Consider the following 25,813-nt stretch of genomic DNA (forward strand, 5'->3'; position numbering starts at 1 on the left):
GTTTTTCCAGTTGATATCACTGGAAAACCTGCTCTTTTCTGAAGAAAACAGAGGAGCAGTGGACCTGGGAGAGGACAGGTGAGGGCTGTGAGGAGTGGAGGGAAGGGAGGCTGTGGTCAGGATGTATTGTGTGAGGGAAGAATAAATAAAGAGAAAGAAAGAGAACCTCTATGTAATTCAACACGTCACATTCTTCTCCTTTGTGGATGAGGGACTACGAAGTTGTGATGCTTAATCCTCACCATTAACTTGAGTGGGTCTGTGATCACACGGAAGTCACATGTCTGGGTGTGCCTTTGATGGAGTTTCCGGAAAGGTTTAACTTGAGCTGAGAGGACCAGTAGGCAGCATCACCGTGGTGTGGTCCAGACTGAGTAAGAAAGCAGAAGTGAGGTGCACAGCAGTGTCACCTCCCTGCTTGCTGACTACACACTCAGTGTGACCAGATGCCTGTGATCTGTTCTTCGTTGTCAACTTGACTATATCTGAAATTAACTTGAACCCAGTAGCTAGGTAACTGTGACAGATTTTTCATAGTTGAATTGTTTGAGTTGAAAAGACTCTCCCTAAATCTGAATATTCTGTAGTAAGAAAATCCACTTTAAGCCTGGGCCACACCTTCTTTCTGGTGGCAGCCTTGTAAAGAACATACAAGAAGGAAGCTCCTGTTTGCCCTCATTCTCACTGCTCATTCCCTCCTTGGTATCAAGTACGCTGAAGACCTCTGAGACATCCAGACTCACGGACTGACAACTTGATTCTTGGACTTTCCATTGTTAGACAGTCACTGTTGAACTAGCAGGATCACTGACTAAAAATCATTCTAATCTCTCTCTCTCTCTCTCTCTCTCTCTCTCTCTCTCTCTCACACACACACACACACACACACACACACACACACACACACACACTCCTGTCAGTTTTGTTCCTCTAACAAGACTCTGTTCCTCGAGTTCCTGCTGCTGTCCCTGTGCCCTTAAATAGTGTATGCAGAATAAGCCCCTGATGGCTTGGCAGTTAAAAGCACTTGCTGCTCTTAATGCGACCAGGTTCAGTCCCTAGCATAAAAATTGGCTCATGACTGCTCTTAACTCTAGTTCCAGAAAATCCATTGGCCTTTTCTGGTCTCCACTGGTACCAGGTGCACATGCATTATACATACATGTACACACATAGGCAAATATAAAAAGGAAGGGAGGAAGGAAGAGAAGAAAGGAGGGGGAAGTAGAGAGGAGAGAGAGAGACTGAAGGAAGGAGGAAGGGAGAAAGAAAAGAATGGAGGAGGGAAGGGAAGAGAAAGGGAGAGGTGGAGAGGGGGAAGGAGGAAGGAGGAAGGAAATGGAGGGAGGGAAGGATAACTAACACACTGTCCAAACTTTGGATCACACAAACATTAACCACTAACAGAATTTCCTACAGAAGCCCCAGCCCAGCATCAGCTATAACACAACACTCTATACCACACACATTAGTAAGACAGTGAGATATGAAGTGAACTCTTTCCTGAAAAAGTACTGATGGCTGAGGTGTGGCTCGGTGATGATGCACAGACTGACCACATGCAAAGTCTTGGGTTCTATTCTCAGGATGAAAGCATAATGGCTGTTTGTTCCTTATTATATTCACCCAGCTTAATTTTTCAGTGTTTCATCACTAAAGTCAATAACAATGTGCATACTCTAAAACTAATTTTGTTAAGAGAAGTTGAATTATACAATTAAACATGCAAGAACTTAGCAGCTCTGACAATAGTAAAATATTATCATATGATATGTTGATCCTATGAGTGGTGGGGTAAGCTAATACCCAGTCATTTAGGAAACTGGTATTTAGTGAAATAGACTTTGGCCCATTGACATGTGGCAATGATCATTGAAGAAACAGAAAACGCGTATCTCCCATTCATCCAACGAGTGGGGTAGCAAGAGCTACCAGCAAATCCTGTTACTTCAGTTTATGAAGCAGACTCCGATCACCTTGGTGCCTTCCCATGTGCACCTTCCAAGACACAATGTTCCTTTCACAGTTAGGAGTCTGGAGAGTTTGTTTTCCAAATGTGCTTCGGGTTTTATCCAGAGTTTCTTGTGACAGAGAACCATGTGAGTGCCTGAGCTGATTCATGATTGACACTCAGGCCCTGGCTCACATGACATGGCTTTTGAGGATGAATTGCTGCAACTCTTCACGCTTGTGGTGACACAGGCAGACCATGTGCAGGCTGCAGGTATTAGGAAGCTCAAGAGCGTGCTATTCAAGGGCAGTCACACAGCAAAGTTGCAACATTCAAGCATCCTCTACCAATGCTGCGCCTACCCTTGTCGGGAGTCTAAATACACAATTGTTCATGCCAGATACAAAACTACCATGGAACAAAGCATAATAATACAGCCAGAAGGTGCATAATACTGGGACCCATGTGCGCATGCGCACGCACACACACACACACACACACACACACACACACACACGCACACGCACACGCACACACGCACACACGCACACACGCACACACGCACACACGCACACACGCACACACGCACACACGCACACACGCACTGGAGAACCACGATCCTCCAGAAAATCACCTTTGCCTTTCAATTCACACTAATACTTTGCTTTTAAAAGTACTTTTTGTTATCAGGCTAATGTACCTCACAACAGTCTAGGCATCTTTCTTCGCAGCCTTCTTGATATTTCCAACTAAATGACTATGTTTTTTCAGTTATTCCCTACAATGATAGCAATGAATATTACCAGGCATCCAAAATGCTGTCTCAAAACAATCATCATGGTGTTTTTGCTCACAGTGGTGAGTACGGCTAGTTAACACCTCTAAAAGCTGTCTCTCCAGGCACTGCAGCACAAGGACAGAGACAGCCAGCGGTGGTGGAGGCTGCTCTCACAGGCAGCACTGAAAACAGTCCACACACCCCCTTCATCAATCACTCACCCATCTTACTTTGCATCTCCGCTACAAAAGAAAATGGGATTTGGTTCCCTGAAGAAATATGTCACTGCTCTGCCTGAATTATTAAGCTCTACTGTTACAGAGAGAAACAGAGTCAAGGAAAGGGAAAAATAAAATTAGAGCCAGGCTGCCATCTACAGTCAGAAGGCAGCATTGCTGGTGCTTACAAAAGCAAGACATGTGTGTGACTAAAGTAATAGCCAGTTTTTAAAACACTGTAAGGAGAACAGTATACAGGTAAAGAAGGCTGGGTGAAATATTTGTATATAGCTTTAACATATACTAGAAAATAATCTTAAATGTTCACCATAACCCTAAAATTTAAGGCTTTGAAATCCCAAACAGCCTCCTCGCTTTAGACACATGTTTCAGCATGAAAGACAATAAGAATTTCATCCCTAAATGAAGCTCTTGGACATTTTACTCATTATCTTGATCCCCTGCGTCCTGCGCACTCTTGCTGCATGTGATTTCTCTTTGTTTTGCTTGAGCCCTCTAGAAACCTGAGCATCGAGAAGCACGCACTTGGAACTTTAGTTCCAATTACTAAGACAGACGGCATTCAAGGAAAAGGCAGCTCTGATTGTAAGTGAATACAGGAGCTGAGTCAGGGAGACTCACGTGACCTTTTAATCTGGATTTCTTATAGCAAAGGACATTGCAGGGTCTTTAAGGAGAAGTTGCTTGAATTTCAACCACACACACATGAACTAATACACATATATTTAGCAAGTGGCAGCTTCAACTTCAGAAATGTGCCTTTTCTTTCATTTGTCATGGAAAATAAATGGTTTTGGAAGTCAAGGTTTATGGGGGGGGGAGGATCATGTGTAGAAAAATATACATAAATGTTTCATCTCAGCTTTTCAACGAGTCTTCTAAATCAGCAACATCGCCCTTATGTGGAGGAGGAAAAGCAGTCCCTCAAACCTTCATTTGAAAGAGGCTCACAGAATTTCGGGGAACAGTGAACTAGAGCCCTTTAAGAACCTGTGGCCTCACATTACAAAGCTAGCTTAGGACAGGACACTATCTACAGCAACTTCACGTTCTCCCTCGACCAGGCATGGGCCAATGAAGGGGGCCACCCTTTCTCATCACACCTTCAAAACCACTTTCTTCAGTATTAAAGACGGTTGCTATTTTCATGCCCAAAGACAGAAATATAAGACTCCTTGTAAATTCCCACAAAAGGCAAGATTCTGTTCCTCCAACTTGCCAGTACAGCCTGCTTCCCAATGAAGTGAATAGTAATCCATCGATCTGTGGTCCAGCTTGCACAGGGACAGTAGGAAGCTGGGAGACTTAAGATGGACACACTGCAGGTTAGAATTACAACTTCCATACACATACAAGAGCCACACAGACAAAGAGTGAATGGTATCTTCTCTCTTTAACTAAATCATGTATTACAAGCTTTAAATGGGCCCAGTTTCTTAGTGGGTTTAAAGTATAACAGAGACTCAGCCATCCTTAATGTCTGCCATTTATTTGGCCAATATTTATTTAAATGTCTTGATTCTATTAGACCTAGGCTAGCACTGAAAAGTGTTTTAAAAAGAAGCTAGATACAGCAGCTTATGCCAAAACTCAGAAGGCTAAGGCAGGAGGATTACCATGAGTTTGAGGCCAGCCTAGACTGCATACTGAGTTCCTAGTCAACCTAGAGTAAAGCCTTGTCTCAACAAAACACCAGTAAGCTGCAGTCCATTCACAGTCTTAAGGCTTTAAAAATGTAATACGTGTTTATCAAAATAAAGCCTCCATTGTTTTTAGCTTTCAAAAATGGCCTGGTTTTCCCAGCTAAGGTTTTTTTTTTTTTCTGTCCTTCTTACAGTAGGCACCCAATAGTACCAGCCACCCATACTTCATTCTGACTTCCCAGACAACTGCTCTCTGGAAGGAACGGACAGGCTATGGATATGCAAAGTAGTGAGGGAAATTACAGTGTGAGCCCACAGTTACCAGGTGGGACCCCAGCAAGCCACACTGCTACTAATCTCCACAGGAGACTGGACAGCCATGCATTTACCCTGTGCCTTTGTCTGCTGCAGCCCTGGGGCGTGAACCTAGGGTCTCATGCAGATCAGACAAGTGTTCTACCACTGAACTATATGCTCAGCCCTTCTTGTGTTATATTTTGAACCGTGGGCTCATTTAAACTCTCTAGCCTAGCCTTGAACTTGAGATCCTACAGCCTCAGGCTCAGTCTCAGCCTCCTACTGTTTCCAGCCAGCCTGAGTCAAGTATCTCTCTCCACTTTTATGAGCCATCCTATTGAGAATACACTTGAAATAAGCCAAATAGAGCCCTTCTCTACAAACGCCTAGTGTGAAAGTTCACCATTTCGTCACGCTTGTCCTCACCTCAGGATGCCTTCGCTTCACACTAATGGATTCTCAGAGCAGTGCAATTTGCTTTGGATTTTGTATTGGGGTGTGTGTGTGTGAGTGTGAGTGAGTGTGTGTGTGTGTGTGTGTGTGTGTGTGTGTGTGTGTGTGTGTGTGTGTTGAGACCCAAAGGGCCTGGAATTCACTATGTGGCATAGACTGGCCTCAAACTCCAAATCGATCCCCCTGCCTCCACCCCCCAAGTGTTGAGATTACAGGCAGGCACTACCATGGCTTGCTCAAAAACTTTTAAATTTATCTAATAGCTTGCTCTTATAAAGTTTATGTGTGCTCAATATTCACTTAGATATCAGAACATCGTTTCAGGGAATGTGAGGTGTGAACACAAGCAGATCATGTGTGCAGACAAGGGTAGACCCTCAACCCACAGAGGCCAGTGTCAACAGTGTTAAACAAAGTGTACAAGCACCAAGCAAGCACTCTCAGTGGGTACCCAGGATGGCAATGTTCCCCTTTGTCCTACTAAGGCTGCCTTAAAACAGGAGCCCAGTGTTAGAAACAGCTGCTTCTCGTCTGTCCAATGGAAACCACCTTTGAGCAACATCACATATGACAAGACAAAAGGGAAGACGCTCTGTGATCCTGGAGAAATGAGCATTTTAGGATAAGAAGGAAAACTGAGAGGCTGGACAGATGATGGCTCGGTAGTGAAAGACCACTTACTACTTTTCCAGAGGACCCGCATTCAATTCTCAGAGTTCATACGCACTTCCCAGCACCCACAGATATCTGAACTCACATGCACATAACCCCCCCAACATGCACACCTATACCATAAGTAAAACTAAAAGATTTTAAAGTATGAATTAAAATGGATCCACATTCTGACGAAGATAACAACCTGACACCACAATGACTGTGAGACCGTTCGTTGACCTCAGCTCACCGTTGTCTGGAATTGCTTGGTGGGAATTCTTCGACTTCACACTTTGTTTCACTTTCGTGGGTTTTTCTGAATTTGAGTCTTTCTTCCCTTTCCTCTTCAGAGGCTGAGGAGATGAGTTATCACTGGAGCCAATGGTTGACTTAGATTGTCGGTAATTCCCCTAAAAGACAAAAGATTGGACCTTTACAATTGACTGGTGGACTCTCAGAGCTATTCCCAGTACATTCACGTGGTTAACTAATGAGCCCAGGGCCCTGAATTAGATTCCAAATGTTTGTCTTGGTACCACACTAACTGCAAACACACCTTCCTAGAGGCAGGCAGAAGGTCTGGCAGAGGAGGAAGACTAAAAATAATCACCCACATTGGCAATTCCTTCACAGGTGCCAGGTGTGAAACAAAACTACTTCCCCTGGGGCTGGGGCTGGGGCTCAAAGCCACAATATTTGCCTGGCACTTGGTGAAGCCAAGATTTCATCACCATGGCACACAGAGACAAACAAAAACAAAGCCATCCCCTGGCTGGGCAGATATATGGCTGAGTCAGTAAAGTGCTGGCCCACACATGCAGGAAAAGCTGAGCGCGGAGGCTGCACTTGCAGTCCCAGCACTGGGAAGGGATCCCCAAAACCAACATCAGTCGTTGACCTCTGGCCACATGCATGAGCACACACGATTGCTTCATCAGCTGAATGTGTCTGTATACTGTCACAGGAGGAAGGGGAAGGTGTGTAAATTGACTCCGATATTGCCTGAGGGTAAGGGTCTGGTGTTTTCTCTAAGATCAGAGGATATAGATGCATGTAAAGATACAAAGTCATTGAGATTGCAGACTGGTAAAACCATTCTGGAAATCAGTCTGGAGGTTCCTCAGAAAATTGGACATTGAACTACCTGAGGATCCAGCTATACCTCTCTTGGGCATATACTCACAAGGTCCCCCAACATATAAAAAAGACACGTGCTCCACTATGTTCATAGCAGCCTTATTTATAATAGCCAGAAGCTGGAAAGAACCCAGATGCCCTTCAACAGAGGAATGGATACAGAAAATGTGGTACATCTACACAATGGAATATTACTCAGCTATCAAAAACAATGACTTTATGAAATTCATAGGCAAATGGTTGGAACTGGAAAATATCATCCTGAGTGAGGTAACCCAATCACAGAAAAACACACATGGTATGCACTCATTGATAAGTGGCTATTAGCCCAAATGCTTGAATTACCCTAGATGCATAGAACACATGAAACTCAAGACGGATGATCAAAATGTGAATGCTTCACTCCTTCTTTAAAAGGGGGAACAAGAATACCCTTGGCAGGGAATAGAGAAGCAAAGATTAAAACAGAGACAGAAGGAACACCCATTCAGAGCCTGCCCCACATGTGGCCCATACATATACAGCCACCCAATTAGACAAGATGGATGAAGCAAAGAAGTGCAGGCAGACAGTAGCCGGATGTAGATCTCTCCTGAGAGACACAGCCAGAATACAGCAAATACAGAGGCAAATGCCAGCAGCAAACCACTGAACTGAGAATAGGACCCCCATTGAAGGAATCAGAGAAAGAACTGGAAGAGCTCCAAGGGGCTCAAGACCCCTTATGAACAACAACGCCAAGCAACTAGAGCTTCCAGGGACTAAGCCACTACCTAAAGACTATACATGGACTGACCCTGGACTCTGACCTCATAGGTAGCAATGAATATCCTAGTAAGATCACCAGTGTAAGGGGAAGCCCTTGGTCCTGCTAAGACTGAACCCCCAGTGAACGTGATTGTTGGGGGGAGGGTGGTAATGGGGGGAGGGTGGGGAGGGGAACACCCATAAAGAAGGGGAGGGGGAGGGACTAGGGGGATGTTGGCCCAGAAACCGGGAAAGGGAATAACACTCGAAATGTAAATAAGAAATACTCAAGTTAATTTAAAAAAAAAAAGATACAAAGTCATATCAGAAATAGGGGTGTGGCTCTGTGATAGAGCACTTGCCAAGCACGTGTAAGACCCTGCATTCAATCTCCAGCACTGCAAGAATAAGGTAAATAAATAAATAAATAACTCAACCAAACTGGTGCAATCTTTATGCAACATCTGTACTGTGCTACTATCTGAAAATAAATGTAGTAATATTAAATAAACAAATATGCCTGGAAGCTTATTATAACTGCTCGTTTTAAACATTTATATATTCAGTCACCCAAAAACATTTAAATGGTTTTAGCCATCACCCAATTAAGAATAGAAAAAAAACCATCTTACAAATGAAGTTATTTATGCTATTTTGTCACAGCCTACAAGAAATGAATTATGCATAGATTTATTAACAGTATGAAAACTTGTCCAAATCTATAACATTTTTGCATAATTTAATTTCTCATTCCAACTGAAATGTAGACATCCAGTTTCCATTTAATTATTGATCTACAAGCAGAGAGTTATTTTTTTCTTTCCTATTTTTCAGTACAGTCACTGTTTGGAGAAGAAAGATAGACAGCAGACAGCAAGACAGGAACAGAGCTTCTGAAGTCACTAGGCAAGACCTAGACTGTGGTTTGTATTCAGCGAGGTCAGGACATCCTGAGATTTGAACACTGTAAAACTCATGTAACAGAAACCCTTTACAGACAGTCCGTGCCTTTCTAAAAGGTTTGGAGATGCTGTTAAACTTGGAAGGACTCTATAGAAAACCCAGTGGGTAAGGGAGTTGAGTACCAGCAAAGGCAGTGTTACTACTCTCTGGGAAAACATCACTCACCAGCAGGAGTGTGTGACAAGAAAGAACAGAGACATCATTGTAGAATGCCAGAGGTTAATAAACTTACCTCATTTCTAAAAGGGACACTCAGAGAGGTGGTTTAGAGAACATTAAGTAGGATGGGGTGGGGGCTGGGAGGTGTCTCAATGGGTAAATGTGCTAATGTCACCTGAAGAAATGAAAAGACTTCCTCTTGAGATAGACCAGAAGTAAACCAAGTAGGAATTCTACACTTCTTTCCCTGTGTCTTCCAGTTCTGTGGTTTGTGGTCTATGGCATATCTGTTGTCTGTCTGTTGTGTGTGTCTGTCCCTGTTGCCTGTCCTAAGACCTTTGTACTATATTTATTGAACAGCATAGAAAATGTGGTATGGGAAGGGAAGAGTGAATTCTTTTTGCAGAAATCTTTAGCAGAGTTTTACAAAGAAATTACTTTACTGGCCCAGAATAACACTCAGAACTGCAAACAGACATTATCAACCCATATCCGCATAAATGTTTTCAACATTTATGGTGAATATTTGTGACTTCCAAACTGTTGACTTCTTTTAGAAATGATAAGCCACAACACACACACACACACACACACACACACACACACACACACACACACACAATTCCTGATGGTCAGGGGCAGAGAAGAGGACATAGTTTAAGATTAAAGAAAGCCATGCATTTAGCATTGTCTACTGGAAAGAATTCATTTTCTCCAGGCATGATGTCTCTCCTGCCCTGTTTTCTCTCCTGCTGTCCATCTCTGTCTCCCTTGCCCTCTCTATGCATGTGTGTGGGAGAGGTGTGCACCCCTGGATGCATATAGAGGCCAGAGCTTGACAGGGTGTCTTCTATCACTCTATGTGTCTGTCTGTCTGTCCGTCCATCTTTTTTGGCAGGGTCTCTCATGAATCCTAGTGCTCACCGATTGGCTAAACAAGCTGACCACAAACCCCCTGTGTGTCCCCTGTCTCCATCTCCCTATCACAGGCAATATAAGAACACGCCCCATGTCTGGCTTTTTATGTGAAAAAGCTGAAGATCCAAACTCAGGTCATCATGTTTCCCAGGCAAGACCTTTACCTGCTGGGACATCTCCACTCCTATGCTGAAGTCTTCCAATGTCTGAGGTACTAGAAACATCTACTCTGTGGTGTGGCCCTCGACAAGAGCCATTACAGGCAGCACGTTATGGTTATGTGGGAACAGTCAAGAAGCAGCCAAAATCTACAGGGTGCCTTGCAAAAAATGGTACCAGAAGCTACTTTAGTCACTGGCCTCCCTATGCCTCACATGCTCCCCCTCAGCCACTGGCCTCCCTGTGCCTCACATGCTCCCCCTCAGCCACTGGCCTCCCTGTGCCTCACATGCTCCCCCTCAGCCACTGGCCTCCCTGTGCCTCACATGGAGACCCCTCAGCCACTGGCCTCCCTGTGCCTCACATGCTCCCCCTCAGCCACTGGCCTCCCTGTACCTCACATGCACACTGATAGATCAAATAGGAAAAGCTCCAAATATAGGCTTCAATGACCCCTCCAACCTGTGAAGAGTAGGGTTCCACTGGATTCGATTCTACAGCTCCATGGGCTCTTTCCAGGAAGCTCTAACCAACTCCGGCTTTCTTCCCTTCTCACAAACCCATTTCCAACCCTCTTAAACTTGCACCAAAAGAGTAGGCCATAAAATACCAAGTCTGGGGTCGTTTTGCAAGATTCCCTTGCTGAAAAGCTTCTACAGTGCACACAACCCCATTGCTGCTTCTCTCACATGCACCTACTGATGGCAGATATGAGCTGCCTGTCCTGAGGTCCTCAGGTCATCACGTTTCCCAGGCAAGACCTTTACCCACTGAGTCATCTCCACTCCTATGCTGAAGTGAATGCAATTTGGGGGATAGGAAAATTTCACTTTAGTGTATTTATGATTTGCCTCACAGTGGCTTTGTGATGACTGATTGAGTTATGGCAGCAACTGAGTCTTGAGTCAAATCCCTGGAAATCCTAATATTTAACCCCAAACTACTGACCATAAGATAGATGCATTGACCTGACTTAACAAAAACAAGTCAGTTCCCTTTTCAGCGTTCCTGTCATTTTCACTTCTTTGCCACTAGAGGGCACCCTGATCCCGTGCGGTGGAACAATGGAGTTTTATAAAAATGAATCACTTTTCTTTTTGAGAATAGAATAATAACCTAAAAATATTCCCAGCTTAACAATTTCTGCATTTCTCCCATTTATCAGTTGGTAGGGCATTTTGTACAGTGAATTCTACTAGTGATTTTCTGTCTACTTTTATTCCAAAGTCTTATTCCTCCCCCTCCCTACTCCTCCCACTTCCTTCTCCCCTCCCCACTCTTCTTCATGCACTAAAACAACTAATAGGAAGCTGTGTGCGAGACATACATTCTAGTTCTGTGTCCCCTTTAAGGTCAGTGCCAAGTGAGGCCCACAGAGGCACCTGAGGTAGGAAGCTCCAGCCTCCTGCACAGTCCTCTCACTCACAGCCCTCCCGTGGGGCCAGACAGTTAATGATCTATCAAGCCCAGCATTCTCCAGGGAACCTATTAATTATAGAAAAGGTGTAAATTAGTTCTGTTTAAAACCAAGCTTATGGCTGGGTTTACTGGCATAGGATTCAATGGTTGGCATAGGATACGGTGGTGGCTCACTGCCCGGCATCCACACACACCCGATGTGGGTTGAATGAGAACTCTGTGTACACCAGGCACCCCATGCTCTAGATTGTTCTCTGCTCAGGTGAATACCAACCATACAGCAACAAACCTTCACTTACTTTCTCTTCCCTTGTCCTAACCAACTATCCTTCAACCTCTTCCCTACTTGACATCAAAGACATAGAAGACTGTGACTGCATAGTCTTCTAGAGAACACTAGAGTGGAGACCTACACACAGTCATGACTTTGAAATCTCTAGCTGCCCAAATACTGCAACTGTGCCGGGGAAGGAACTGCACCAATAGCTGCCGGGCAGGTAAACTGACCGGCAGCAACGCACTCAAAAAGGGTTAGAATAGAGAGCCTCGCATCAGCGCTGCAGCCACGGAGCCCGCCAGCTACCTGCATCCCACACTTAGACTCCCAGTTCCCTGCATCCCACACTTAGACTCCAACCACCCTCTGCCTCTTCTATTCTTCCTCCATCCTGTGTTTGGCATAATGAGCTTTAAAAATTACTAATCAGGGGCTGGAGATGGGGCTCAGTGATTAAGAGCACTTGCTGCTCTTGCAGGAGACCCAGTTGGGTTCCCAGGACCCTTGTCAGCCAGCTCACAAACACCTGTAACTCCAGCTCCAGGGGATCTGACACTCTTCTGGCCTCCACGGGTACCTCTGTATTCATGCCTATGTGCACTCGTGCACACACACACACACACACACACACACACACACACACACACAATTTCATTTTTTTATCTTTAAAAGTATAAATCAAATGCTAGCACTCTTCCTTTAAGTCCCTCAATGGCTTCCCATGAAGGCCTGGGTGCAAACCTTGCCTGGTCTGTCTGACTGGCCTGCCTGCTCCTCCTCATTCAGCACTGACTGCCCTGATCTTCTCCCTCCTCTCACCTATTACGCTCTTTATTAACACCTCAGGTAACTTTGGTTCCTCTACCTCGGCTTCTTTCCTGCCATCTCCTTCCTGCATGGTTGGCTCCAGGACATCTCCAGGACTTGAAAGAATACCCTATAAGATCCTGGTCAGTGTCTTTATTAAACATTAAATTAAATGTATAAGGTCATTCCTGACACTTATTAAATAAATAGTTAATAAATATGTGTTGAGGGGATGGCTGACAGGATGAATGGACTGATATAATAGGTTGATAGAGTGAATAGATTGACAAGTGATAGAATAGGTGAGTGGGTAGCTTGTAGAGTGGAGAGATGGATGGATGGATGGGTGGGTGGATGGATGGATGTGTGGGTGGGTGGATGGATGGATGAGTGTTTGGATGGATGGATGAGTGGATGAATGGATGGATGGGTGTGGGAGGGGTGGGTGGATGGGTGGATGGATAGATGGATGGGTGGGTGGGACGGTGGGTGGATGGATGGATGGATGAGTGGGTGAGGGGGTGGGGGAGTGGATGGATGATAAAATGGATGGATGACAGTGGGTAAGTGCATAGCCAATACAGAGATATAGATAGATGACAGGGTGGATAAGTGGTTGGGTAAATGGAGTGGAAGAGTGGACAGTTGGCCTAGTGGATACCTGAATGACTGATAACATGGGTAAGTGGTTCCTATTGGAGTAGAAGGATTCTGTCTGATAGAGAGGAAGGATGTGGAGCTGATGGAGCTTACAGATGAATGACAGAGTGAAGGATGGAAGGCTCATGAGACGAATGGTTGGATTGTTGATGGAGTGGATATGTGGATGGCTCTTAGAATAGGTGAATGCATGGCTCATAGAGTTTACTGAGGGGTGGTTGGTTGTGTGGATGGATGTGTGGTTGATGGATGGATGGATGGATGGATGGATGGATGGATGGATGGATGAATGGGGGCATAGCTGATAGAGGTGAGAAATGTCACTGACAGCATGAATAGTGAGTAGATGGACATACATAGCACTCTGGAAGCTCTGTGAGAAGAGAAACAAACTGTCATTTTAATTTTTATATTTTAACACATAGGGTAAGTTTAACCATCATGAGCCTCTTTTCTGTGGGGTAGAAATATACCTTACATCTTGGAGTCACTTCTTCAGTGAGGTCTCTGCACAGCTATCTAAATAAGTTTTCTCTTTGTAGCCTCTCACAGTGTTCTGGACTTTTTTTTTCATTTTTGTCATACTCTGTAGTTATCTGCTGACCTATAGTATTGTTGGGTCAACAGTTGTCTCCTGCAATAGACTGTGAGCATCAGAGAGATACACATCGTTTTACTCATCTCTGTTCCCCAGGGCTCAGTACCCAGTCAGACACCTGGAGGGTCAGGCATCATTCTGGGTACTCATGTGGAAGCAGAAACCTTCCTACAGAGTGACCAAGGAGGGGCCCACATGAGTGTCTGAGGCGTGCTGCAGAGCAGAAACTATCTTGTGTTTAATGGAAGTTTCCGATTTCATACTAGAAAACACAAACTTGCACAATTGCTGGAACTGTGAAGGGCTGGGCTGGGACCTTGGTGTCACCAGCAACTCTCCCTGTGACCCTGGGTCGGTTATTCAGTTACACGGAGTCTCTAGTCTCTGTCTAACTGCTGTTTGTCTGTAAGACTATGAGGGTGCAGAGCTAAGAGTTACATGGTGTGTATGCAGACAGAATTCTGCCACAGGCCCAAAGGAAAGAAAGGGGACAAGATACAGTGCTTGGGCCGGAGGGATGGCTCGGAGGCTGTGTGCCTGCCGTCTCTGCAGAGCACACAATCTCAGCTCTAACACATCAGGCGGCACAGTTGCCCACAATCCCAGCCTCAGGGCCTCTGCCACCCTTGCCCAGCCTCAGAAGGTACCTGCACTCATGTGCACATACCCCCACAAAGGCATATACACATACTTAAACAGAAAGTAAACCTTAATAAATGAATTTCCCAAACCCTTAAATGGATGGGTTTCATTTATTATTTTAATGGTGAAGGGTTTTTTTTTTTCCAGCCACTGACCTGCAAATTCTCACTCCTCTCCTCCTCCCCCCTGAGAGGTTAGATCCTCTATCTTAGGTCACCTGCGGTCATCACCAAATTGTCCCCTCCAGGTTACTGTTCATGCATCCCCTCAGGCAACACTACTACTGATGCCTGCCTGGGTCATGCCATGCCATCTAGTGTGCTAGCAGTACCACACGGTGCCTCAATCAGGTCATTATGTGGTTAGCCGAACCAATTCGGCACATCTGAAAGGAAGCCATTATTAATTATGTCTTCTGCCTGCCCTCTTTCTAGCCATTGAACTACCGTTTTCTCTGGCATCGGAGCTCAAAGCCCTGAGGTTCTCTCACCTCCATCACCCTCTCTATCAATCACCTAGCGAGCTCTGTGGCTTCAGGAGTAATTAATAACCTATTCCAGGTTCCCTTGTTGTCTAGAGTCTTCATGTTATACCCAGGCCACTTCCTGTGGCTTACCTATGGAATCGCACCAATTACGGCTCTCTCTGCATAAAAGATCTGAGGTTCCTCAACTAATTCAGATAACTTTCTTATCTCCCAGGGACTCTCAGGCCTCCCTCTACTCAAGAAGAAAGATGGACTTTGATGCTGGGGTTCAGGCTCATCACCCTACACATGTTGAGGGTCTCTGTTAAAGTTGGCTTAGGGATTCACTGACCACGAGGGGCAAGGGTTGGAATTCATTGCTCAGAGGAAGCAGGTACATGCTAACCTTCTCCTACCCTTTGCTTGTGGAAGGAAAACTGTTACTCCTACACTTCATGCTTCCTGGTCTGTACTGTTATTTTGTTTTGTTTTTTGTTTTTGTTTTCCAATTTTAAGTACAGAAACCAGGGGCATCTGCATTATATCTTCAGGATCAAATTTAAGAGAAGGAAAAAGGAAGAAGGAGAAGAAGGGAAGAGAGAAAATATAATTTCTGAACCTAAATTCATGGATCTTATTTTGCTTTTCACTATTTAGGTCCTGGAGAGAACTTGGCACAGAGGGGCCGTGGGTGGACACTGAACACTGCCTACCATGGGATATCTTGTACCCATTTCTCTTTCCTCAACACCACCCTCCTCCTCGGCTGCACCGTCCACTAAAATCTGCACTAGGACTCAAGGATGATGCTCAAATTTTATTTTCTCGGTGGTCATGTGTTGGATACTCGGTTTCCGGCTGTTCATAACCTTTCCAGTAGTTTTCTTTCCCTTACAGTGTGGAGAATATGGAAGACAAGAGCTTTGTCATAAGTGGCACAGTCTCCAGGAATGAGTGTCAAGTCCGACAATACAAACACAAAATTATTTTTCTCTTTTGTTTAGAATGTCTTAAAATAAAATAGTAGGGAAAGATAAGTACATGCCTACTAGGAGACACTTACAGCACACAAAAACACAACGGCCGACCATCAGGGTAGGGTAGGAATGCCAGGTCAGTTCTGATGACTCTTACTGAAGCCCCAGATAGATCAGAGAGCCCTCAGTCAGAAAGGTCCGCTGCAGTAGAACTCCTTAACACAGTGGGCTTCACCTCAGGGGGGCTAGGGATAGGGCAGGGCTAAGAGATGTGCCGCCATGCACGGTGGGAATTAGGGGGTGTGCTGCAGTGCAGACTGGAGGTTAGGGGTTGAGCTGTGGTATACAGGGGAGGTCACGTGATGAAGTGCAGTGCACAGTGGAGGTTGGGGGTAGCTGCAGGGCAGACTGAACTGTCAGCAGATGAACTTCCCATTACAGACTCTAGTTCCCACAGCACAGGCACATCATCAATGCTTGCTCAAGTAACAATGAAGGAACGACCAGGAAAAGCTTCTGGCAATGGAACTAAAGATTGAGGATGAGTCTTAATTTTTAAGATCTTAACTGTACAGAGAAGCACAACCGAGGGTTACCATTTCCTTAACAAAAGTTCCTTTTCTGCCTTTGTTAGACACAGGGAACAAGACTATTCTGAAGCACCACTGTGACCTTGCAAGAATCTCACAGCTATATGAAATACTACTTAACCCACAACTGCAGCATGTGCTGTCTCATATCTACGCAAGGAAAGGGTTTGATTCTATATTCTAAAAGCATTAGCTCTCATTTAGGACTTCAGTTGTGACAATGAAGCTCTCACAGTGTTTCAGATAGTTGCTTATATGCCACTAGGTAGCTAAGACTTATTCCTCTGACTTTAATTGAAACCCCAAGGATGGCTCTACAGAGAGACAGAACACTAATGAGAGAAGCTGCTGATACTTACGCTCCCTTTAGACTTCCTGGATCCAACCATGGGAGGTAGTGAAGAAGCTTTCTGACTGTGGAAACAAATTGCAAATTGGACATCAGAATATTGGTCACAGATAATACATGATCTGTGACAATCATTCTAATCTAATCATCACCCTACCCACTGGTCCTTGTAACCACAACTTCCATTCTAAACTATTTCTAATAGTTTTCTGAATATGACCAGACTTGATGCTTATAAATTTTTAATACAAGTGTTTTCATAATTTAATTCAAATTTCCAAACTTTCTATTTATAGATAAAAATGATCATTTTAAACTAAGTGACAACCATGCCAGATTAAGTGAAAATGAATGAAGCAATGAATCTCTGGGGTATGATGACATCCATCTATTAATCCTAGCCCTAAGGAAGTAGTCTCAGCTATCGAGAGTTCAAGGCTGCCCAAAGATGCACAAGATAAGTCTACCTCAAAATAGTAATAATTATAATAGTAGCCATAAATAATGTAAAAATAAAGTGTGCTATGTATACTTGTGATGGAAAAGAAAGAAAAATTGTGGCATTTATATTCAGAGAGTTTTTAAACTGGTCAATTATCACCAAATAAGAAAAAGAAGGAGAAGGGAGAGGAAAAGGAGGAGGAAGGAGGAGGAAGAGGAGGAGGAGAAGGAAGAGGAGGAGATAACTCTTTTCATAAGTTATGTCTGTGTCATTAGGAAAAAAATTCATCTTGAAATATATCTTCAAAAATAGGAAGACATATTTATAGTGATGAACCTTACTAATGTGTATGAGAGGGGCCAATGAGTCTCTGTTTTTAATTACCACCAAGTACCCTTGCTACTCTCAGTGGACTGACCAGCTAAGCACAAGTTGATAAAGGATTGGATTTCATGGATTGGATAATCAACAGTCAGTCTACTGGCAAAGAACTCTAATGTTCATGAAGGCCTGGGTTCTTGCATAGTCCTAACACCCCTGAAATCCCATTGTTATTCTCTAAAAGCCTAAGTGAACCCCTATTAGCCTCAAAGGAAACAAATTAATAGGGACACACTGGTGTCCTCTGCAGAGGACAGCCATGAAAAGGCAATTTCAAGAACCAAGAGGCTCTGAACTCAGTACAGAACAACAGAGATGGGTCTCCAGTATCCACCTTGAAGGCTTCAGTGTCACAGCTCAAGGCTCTGCAGCACAGATGCTAGGCTATTCATGATACTCTCACAAAGGGTATTTCCAAGAGAAAAAAATTCATAGTACATCATGTGTAATCAAACGGCAAGCTTGCTGAGGACACAGCTCGATTGATAAAGTACTTGTGATACTTGAAGACTAGAGCTTGGGTCTCCAGTACCCATGAAAATACTGGGTTGTCACATAGCTTGGCTTGTAATCTCAGGGCTCAAGAGTCAGAGATAAGGAATCCCTATAACAAGCTGCCTTAATCTGAATCAGCAAGCTTCAGGTTTAAGTGAGAGACCTTGTCACAAAAAATAAAGCAGGAAGCAACTGAGAAAGACACTTGGCATTGTGTGTGTGTGTGTGTGTGTGTGTGTGTGTGTGTGTGTGTGTGTGTGTGTGTAAGCCAGAGGAGGCTTACCTCCTGGGATGAATACCTTGTCATCCCAGAAATCAGAGGTGCAGAAAGAACATGAGTTCAAGGACACCCTAGGATACATAATAAATTAGAGGCCACTCTGCACTCTGGGCTACAAAAGACCCTGGTCTCTAAGGTAAATAAATAAATAAATAAATAAATAAATAAATAAATAAATGAATGAATGAATGAATGAATGAATGAATGAATAAATAAATAAATAAATAAATAAATAAATGAATGAATAAATAAATAAATAAGAGTGTAAGCTATTATAAATTTCTCTCCAGACCAACTGAAAACTCACTTGTTCTGGCTGCATTGCTAGTCTCTAAAACTGCCTGTGAGATTTACACACAGAGTCCGTGGTCCATCCATCATTTTCTTCACAAGAATGAAGCTTTGTATTTAGTTTAAACTTGGTGCAACACAAGTGCTAAGTCTTTCCATCAATACGTTTTGTACAACAGTTTTCAGCCATGAACACTGTCCTTTCTAACTGATGAGTGAGACTGTTGGCTACCAAAAATACTCTTTTGTTTGATTTTGAGAGAGGCTAGCCTTGAACTCACTCCATAGCTGAAGATAACCTTAACCTTCTCACCCTCCTGCCTCCACCTCTGTGCTGGGAATACCACATGCACCATCTTACCTAGCATCCTTACGCACTTATGTGTATATGTTCCAAATACTGGGGACTACATGTGATAGTGGCCTTCCTTCCCCCACTGCCCACTCTTACTCCCCCTCCCCCTTCTCCTTTACACTGATGTCACCCTGCATGCTAAGGACTGAGAGTGTGAGCAAAGACGAGGACTTACCCATAAGGCCTTCTCATTGCTGACTTGTCAAAAAGTAACTCACTGTACGGTAGTCTCTTAAACTTATCTCTGCCGACGGCCACATAAAACTGCCCGTTCTCCAGCTCTGCTCCACTCTCAACCAGTTTTCCTTCTAATGTATACAGCCTGTCGAAACACCAATGCCAACATTCAGAATCTCCACAGCTTTTAGAGGGCTGCTTAAAATCATAACTAAGTAAAGGCACTTCCCCGGTGACAGGGCTCATCAGTCAGTCTTTCAATTACTGGTTCTGAAGTCAACAGATTGGACAGGAATCCCCCATCATACCAGAGATGTGGGCATGACCTTTGCTGAACAGGAACCTGGTACCATAGAGACCAATTCTGGTACCATAGAAACCTGTACAGAATATGTTTGTTTTCCTTTGCTATGATTTGGAGGTAGGGCAAGCATGTGCCTCACCGTGACTCTGGATAGAAAAGGCAGCCTTCAGGGCTTGGTTCTCTCCTTCTAAGAATGACACTCAGGTCTTCAGGCTTATTCGAGTGAATGCCATCACCCACTGAGCCACCTCACCAGCCCCAACCCCCTTCCCCCAGACATGGTGTTTAAATCAAGCTTGGCTTCCCTGGGAGATTGACTGAGTAATGTTTTATCAACCCTGTTTATGTGTATTTTCTTGGGATATTCATAAGCCAGCAAGCATCCTGCCCCATTCTCAGTTAAAGGTAGCCTCTGGCCAAGGCACCACAGCCAAACACATAGAAGTGGGTCAGCAAAAAGAGGTGCGAGGGAAGCAGGGCGGGAGCTAGCCAGCAGCACTAATGATGCAGAACTGCAGAGCACGCATGCCTCTGCCTCCTTTTTTCAGCCAGGCCTAAGCAGGAGAGTGAGCACGATCTGCCCAGAGCCATGGGGCTCGTAGAGCCTCCTTCACTGTAGAACTGCTGCTGTAACTGCGAGTAATATGTCACTTATTATGAGAACACTGGTATTTTTCTAGATGGCTTAAATTATCTACAGATTTTGTTAATAGAGGAAAGTAGGCCACTAGAAAACTAAACTATGATGATAATGTAATTTTTAAAATTACAAACAAAAGTAGTTGCAAGGTTTCAACATAAAATTTTCAAATGTCTTATATTACATAGTAAGGTGAGTAACATAATAAAATCCTTCAAGTGCCAGGAAAGCTGAGGTGGGAACATCAGGAGTTCAAGGCTAGCCTGGGCTACATAGTGAGTTCCAGGCTGGCTAGCCAGGACTACAGACCTTGTCTCAAAAAGGAAAGAAAAGGACCCATTGATATCAGCTTGGCCATATTAGAGCCAAGAAGTCTGAAAATATCCACAAAGCCCTGAAAAGTATTAGAATTGGTCAGCATACAAATGCTAACGTGTCTTTATAATGTGGTATCTCTAGGACTGTACCAATAGCAGCACAAACCAGATTTCTGCTTGTCCTGCTGTACTGAGACCACCAATCCCAAGCAAAGGTTCCATAGCCAGTCCTCTATAGGGAAGTTCTCCTGTCCACCATAGGGTGCCCAGCAGCACCCCCACCCTTTCCCCTGACTATTGTAGGGTGTCCAGCAACCAGCTTTCTGCTCTGAATGTATTTGTTCACACGCTCAGTTGAGTTCAACAAAAATGGTTCCAGACACAGATGCGTGTCTCCTGGAAGCAAAGTCACCTGGCCGAGACCCACTGGCCAGAGTCAGACGGCCAGACATTCTTCACCCTCATTCCTCCAAAACAGATTCAAATCAGCAGTTAACTGTTACACTAGAAATTAAACGGCAGTGTTGTTATGGACTCCAGGAGCTCCCAGCCAAGAGGTGGCTGGCTTAGCTTGCAGGTAGATAAAGCTACTGAGTAAATTCCAACCCGTGACTCATTATGTTTCGTGAATGTAGCCCCTGTTGACCTGTTTCCTTCTGTTGCCTCAAAGCACAAGGATCATGCAAAGGGAGCTGAGCCAGTGTCTGAGGATGCTATTGGTCAATTAATATAGTAATGTATAACAGAAAGGCATGCTGGCCTTCTACTATTAATGAATATACTGATGAATGACACTAAGACATATTGATATTAGATCAATATATGGATGCCTAACAGAAAGACTTATCGATGCTCATTTAGGGGAAAGTGGGCTCTCCCAAGTGAACAGCACCAAGCCGACCACTGAATTATGATTAAGCTTCCCGGGTGGATGTATTAGCTCACACCTGAGATAGCAGCACTCAAGACTGAGAGGCAACAGGACTGCCAAGGGTTTGAGGCTACAGAGTGAGGCCCAGACCAGCCAAAGGTACAAAGTGAGACCTTGTTTCAAGAAATCAAAAATTTAATTTCTCTAAATATTCAAGTGTATGGGGAACATGTATTTTTATTTCTGTTAGTGCTTTCCTATCTACTTAAGTGTCTGCCTAAGAGTTTGCTCATGTCTATGAGATGATACATTAGACAAGAAACTGTATTGTGTGTATAGTTTATATTATGTGTTTGGGAAGCATTTATGTAGATGTCAAAAGATAAGCCTATATTTCCTTTAAAAACTACACATAATTAGGGATGTTGACTTCCCAACGGAAACCAAAATAAATCAAAAGGTAGCTAAGGCTTAAATAAAAGTTTAAAAGTACAAGACGAAACAACATAAAATTATTTTTATAGTCCCAGAGTCAGGAAGATTGGGGCTGCTGATAAAATTAGTGAACATAATGAAAGACTAAAAACTCATAATATTAATATACAAAAAGTAAAATGCAAACTGGAAACACATTTGAAACTTACAGAAAAAGAGTCAATGTCTCTAAACATAAAGTGTGGCTGAAAACCAATAAAGCAATTGTGTGAGGACAAAGATGGGTCATGCAGAATGAGTGACAGATCATGCAAAATGCAGTAAACACATGGCATGCATTGAGAAGGTAGCCCTGAAGCCAAGAGTCCCAGCTCCAGCCAGCCTGATGTTTGCCACCCACTCATGCTACCCAGTGTCAGCTTAGTCTTGGGCATCTACACTCTGGGTCTCAAATGCCATATCTATTGAAAGAGAATAGCACTATTTAGTTCATAAGAACATTGAGTTAATTCATTTAAAAATGTAAAATAATTATAAAATATCTAGAATGCAAAGGGGGAAATCAACAGACAATCCTGTGTATCAAATAAATAAAAATCAAGAAATGATGAAAACCACTTGTGTGTGAGTGCCGTGTGTGTGGTGTGAGCATGTGTGTGCTGTGAGCATGTGAAGTTGTATCCTGCCACCTGCACACATCACACACACACACACACACACACACACACACACACACACACCATGCATGCTCCCACACACACTACACATAAGAAAGAAAGGAGGAAGAGGAGGAGGGAAAATGGTAGGAAAGAAGGAAGAAGACCAGGAGGGAGGGAGGATAGGAAAGGCTGAGAGTGTGCATTCTTGTATATACAAAGAGTGTTTCTAGTTCTGATTTCTATGGTATAAAAGCTACTCAGAGAAGGGATGGTGGACCGGAGGTGAGAGAAATACTTGAAATTTACGCTCCTATCCTACTTGAATTTTTGTCATACATTAAGCACTACCTTCAGTTAACACAGTTTATACTTAAATCATCAGTGATGATAAAGCTGTAAGAGAAACATGGATTCAACTGAAGAGCACGGGGTCCAGTCACAGGGAAGTTACTGTAAGCCATGGCTGTGTTGTGCTGTGGGGGGGAGGGACACACGCGCACGTTTGGTGTGTGTGTGTGCCCAACAGGCAAGAACATGTTCAGGGGGCAGTGCATCAGGAAGGATAAAGAGAAGACAGGCACCAAAGGAACTGCTTGGAATTTGAGACACATGAGTGTGTATTTGTGTGTCCATGCACACATGCACTATGTATGTGCCCTCAATGTGTTCTTACATCTAAATATCACTCATACCATTATATGCTATTTATCCATTAGCTGATAAAAAGATAATTTCAAGGCTAGGTTAATTTAATTTCACTGAAATGCTTTTGGCTTTAATTTAGATAGTCTCCCCTATCTCACCTGTCTCCTCTATAAGACCACCTGCTCTTCCTAGCATCTGCCTGAGACAGACAGTTGGGACCTTGGGGAAAACACAGTTAACTACAAATCAAGAGGCTGTTGAGGTTAAGATGTCCTTCCCCCTTAAAGTAGTATGGTGCTTGCTTATTACTCTATGCTAAAATAGCAAGAACAGGTAAAGTTCCCTGATGTGTTCCACATGCCAAGTACTGTTGGAAACAGCCCTGTTGAAGTGTCATTATATATCATAGTTTTCATGTAAAGAAAAGGAAGCACCTCAAGCTTAGCAGAATCAGACAAACGTCAAATCTAGGGATCAGTGACTCCAGAACCTTTGGGAACATGTTCAAGGATTCCCAAACTATCCCCCTGTGGGAAGATGTTACAACACACCTGTGGACAGCCCCACTCCGAAGAGTTATTTTTTCTGTGACCATTTGTAGTACGTGATCCCACTGATTTAAAGCTTTTCTTGGGATGAGGAGGCGAGAAGCTGGGCTTATGAGGTCTCCATTTGCAATCAAGCTGTGAGGAGAAAAGAAAAGAGGAACATATCTGAAACAGTCGTGCTCATAACATTCAAATTCCAAACCCCAAGGAAGTACACAGCCAATTAATTCTTCCTCCAACTTACAAAATGGTACAGGGCTCATGCAGCGCCTTCCTGAATCGGGCAGACACGTTGATTTTGCTGTGGATGACAGGCTTCACCTTCAAAAGGAAAGCAAAGAGAAAGAAATTGCTAGTTTCCAACAGGGCAACTGGATGGTATCTGTTACACTGAAATCACTAAAGTTTGTTCTGACTCCATTTTGTGTTTGCCTGGCTAGTTCTCAACCCTGTACCTGACTCGGCACAATGGCCAGGTCTACCTTGGCAAAAATATTTGAGATTTCCATGACCTTGACCATGGTTCCAATGTATTCACCAAAGTAATTAAACTAGGAGAAAAGTACAAGGCAAAAGTATAACCCCTGACACTAACTGTCTTCTGAGAGACTTCACCTGGCAGCTAATGGAAACAAACGCAGAGACTTACAGCCACACATCAGACCAAGTTCAGGGAGTCCTGAGAAAGAGTGGGAGGAAAGATTGAGGGAGCAGGAGGGGTCATGACACAAGAAGACCTATAGAGCCAACTAACTTGGGCCTATGGGGGCTCACAGAGACTGACCTTCCAACCAAAGAGTATGCAGGGCTGAACCTAATTCCTCTACACATCTGTAGCAGATGTTAGCTTGGTCTTCATATGGCTGAGACCAGAGCAGAGGCTGTCTCTTGCTTGGACTCTGTTACCTGCCTTTGGATCCCTTTCCTATAACTGTGCCTCCTTGTCTGGCCTCGGTGGGAAATGATGCAACTTGATGTGCCAGGACCGATTGGTACAGGGATAGGAGGGTGGGTTCCCTTTCTCTGAAGAGAAAAGGAGAGGAAAATGGAGGCAGGGATGGGAGGGTAGAACTAGCAGAAGAGGGAGGGGGGCTGCAATCAGGAGGTGAGGTGAATAAATAAGTAAATAAATAAATAAATCAGTAAAAAAAATAATTGACATGTTATCTCTAAAATAATTACCATGCTCTGCCAGGAATGGACATTTCAAGGTTACTCTGCCCTCTCATCTAACTTGGATATAAATTAATGGTCTTTGTGTGTTTTACCTTTTAAAACTCTGTATGCCTGAGTTTGAGCACCAAGAGACTTCTCAGAGGCACAAGGCTGCTTGTGGTCTAGACATTAATAAAAAGACTTAAACCTTTTAATTGGCTTAACCAGTGTAGTTTCAATAACCATCTCATGTGAATCATGTCAATGCCTCTGTAAAAACCTTGCTTTCTTTCCACTTGGACACATACCAGATCCATCCTCCATCAATAACCAGATGCCCTCAAAGAAGCTCTCCAAAACAATAAAGGAAAAAAATCTTTGTTAAGCCCTATGCATACTTGTTACAATCTGTGCCAAAGGTCAAACACATTAAGGCACGTTTTTAAACAATGCCTTCAAGGAAAAGTGCTATCAAGCAATCCTATAGAACCCCGAAGTGCACTCTCCTCAACTGCAGGAAGGCTTCTTGTCACCTCTCCTCTCCACTCTTGGCACTCTCTCTCTCTCTCAGCTCCTCCATTCCCACCTTCATCACTGAAGAAGTCTTTTCTTCTGCTTCACTTCATCCTGTGTCCATCACCTGTACCCCATCACCGCTCTGACCCTTCCCTCTCTTTTTTTTCTTTTTTATAAAGGATCCCTATTCCAGGTTCCCCTCAAACTCACTATGTAGCCAGAAATGACGTTCAATTTCTCATCCTCCTGTCTCCAACTCCCAAGTGCTGAGATTACAAACCGGAGCCATCATGCCCAGCTTTTGTAGTGCTGAAGACCAAACTCAGGGCCTTGTGCCTAAGCACTCTCCCAACTGACCTACCTCCCCAGCCCTCCTCATCTCCTTTTGCTTCTAGAGTCTAGGATCCAGTAGGAACCAC

General features: G+C 43.8%; 1 protein-coding gene across 3 annotated transcripts in view; it reads right to left on the reverse strand.

Annotated features, from left to right (window-relative positions):
* The window catches only part of Dcdc2a (doublecortin domain containing 2a), a 172,124-nt gene that overhangs the window by 94,936 nt on the left and 51,375 nt on the right, over positions 1-25,813 (reverse strand). For all 3 annotated transcript variants that reach the window (XM_087590074.1, XM_087590073.1, NM_001106110.2), the window contains 5 exon segments: positions 23,968-24,044; positions 23,727-23,858; positions 19,303-19,449; positions 16,894-16,948; positions 6,266-6,425 (listed from right to left, as the gene is read on the reverse strand). In XM_087590074.1, coding sequence (XP_087446200.1) covers positions 6,266-6,425; positions 16,894-16,948; positions 19,303-19,449; positions 23,727-23,858; positions 23,968-24,044 — 571 coding nt within the window.

This window comes from Rattus norvegicus, chromosome 17, assembly GCF_021556685.1.
Source record: "Rattus norvegicus strain SHRSP/BbbUtx chromosome 17, alternate assembly SHRSP_T2T, whole genome shotgun sequence".
In the NCBI taxonomy this organism is placed as follows: domain Eukaryota; kingdom Metazoa; phylum Chordata; class Mammalia; order Rodentia; family Muridae; genus Rattus; species Rattus norvegicus.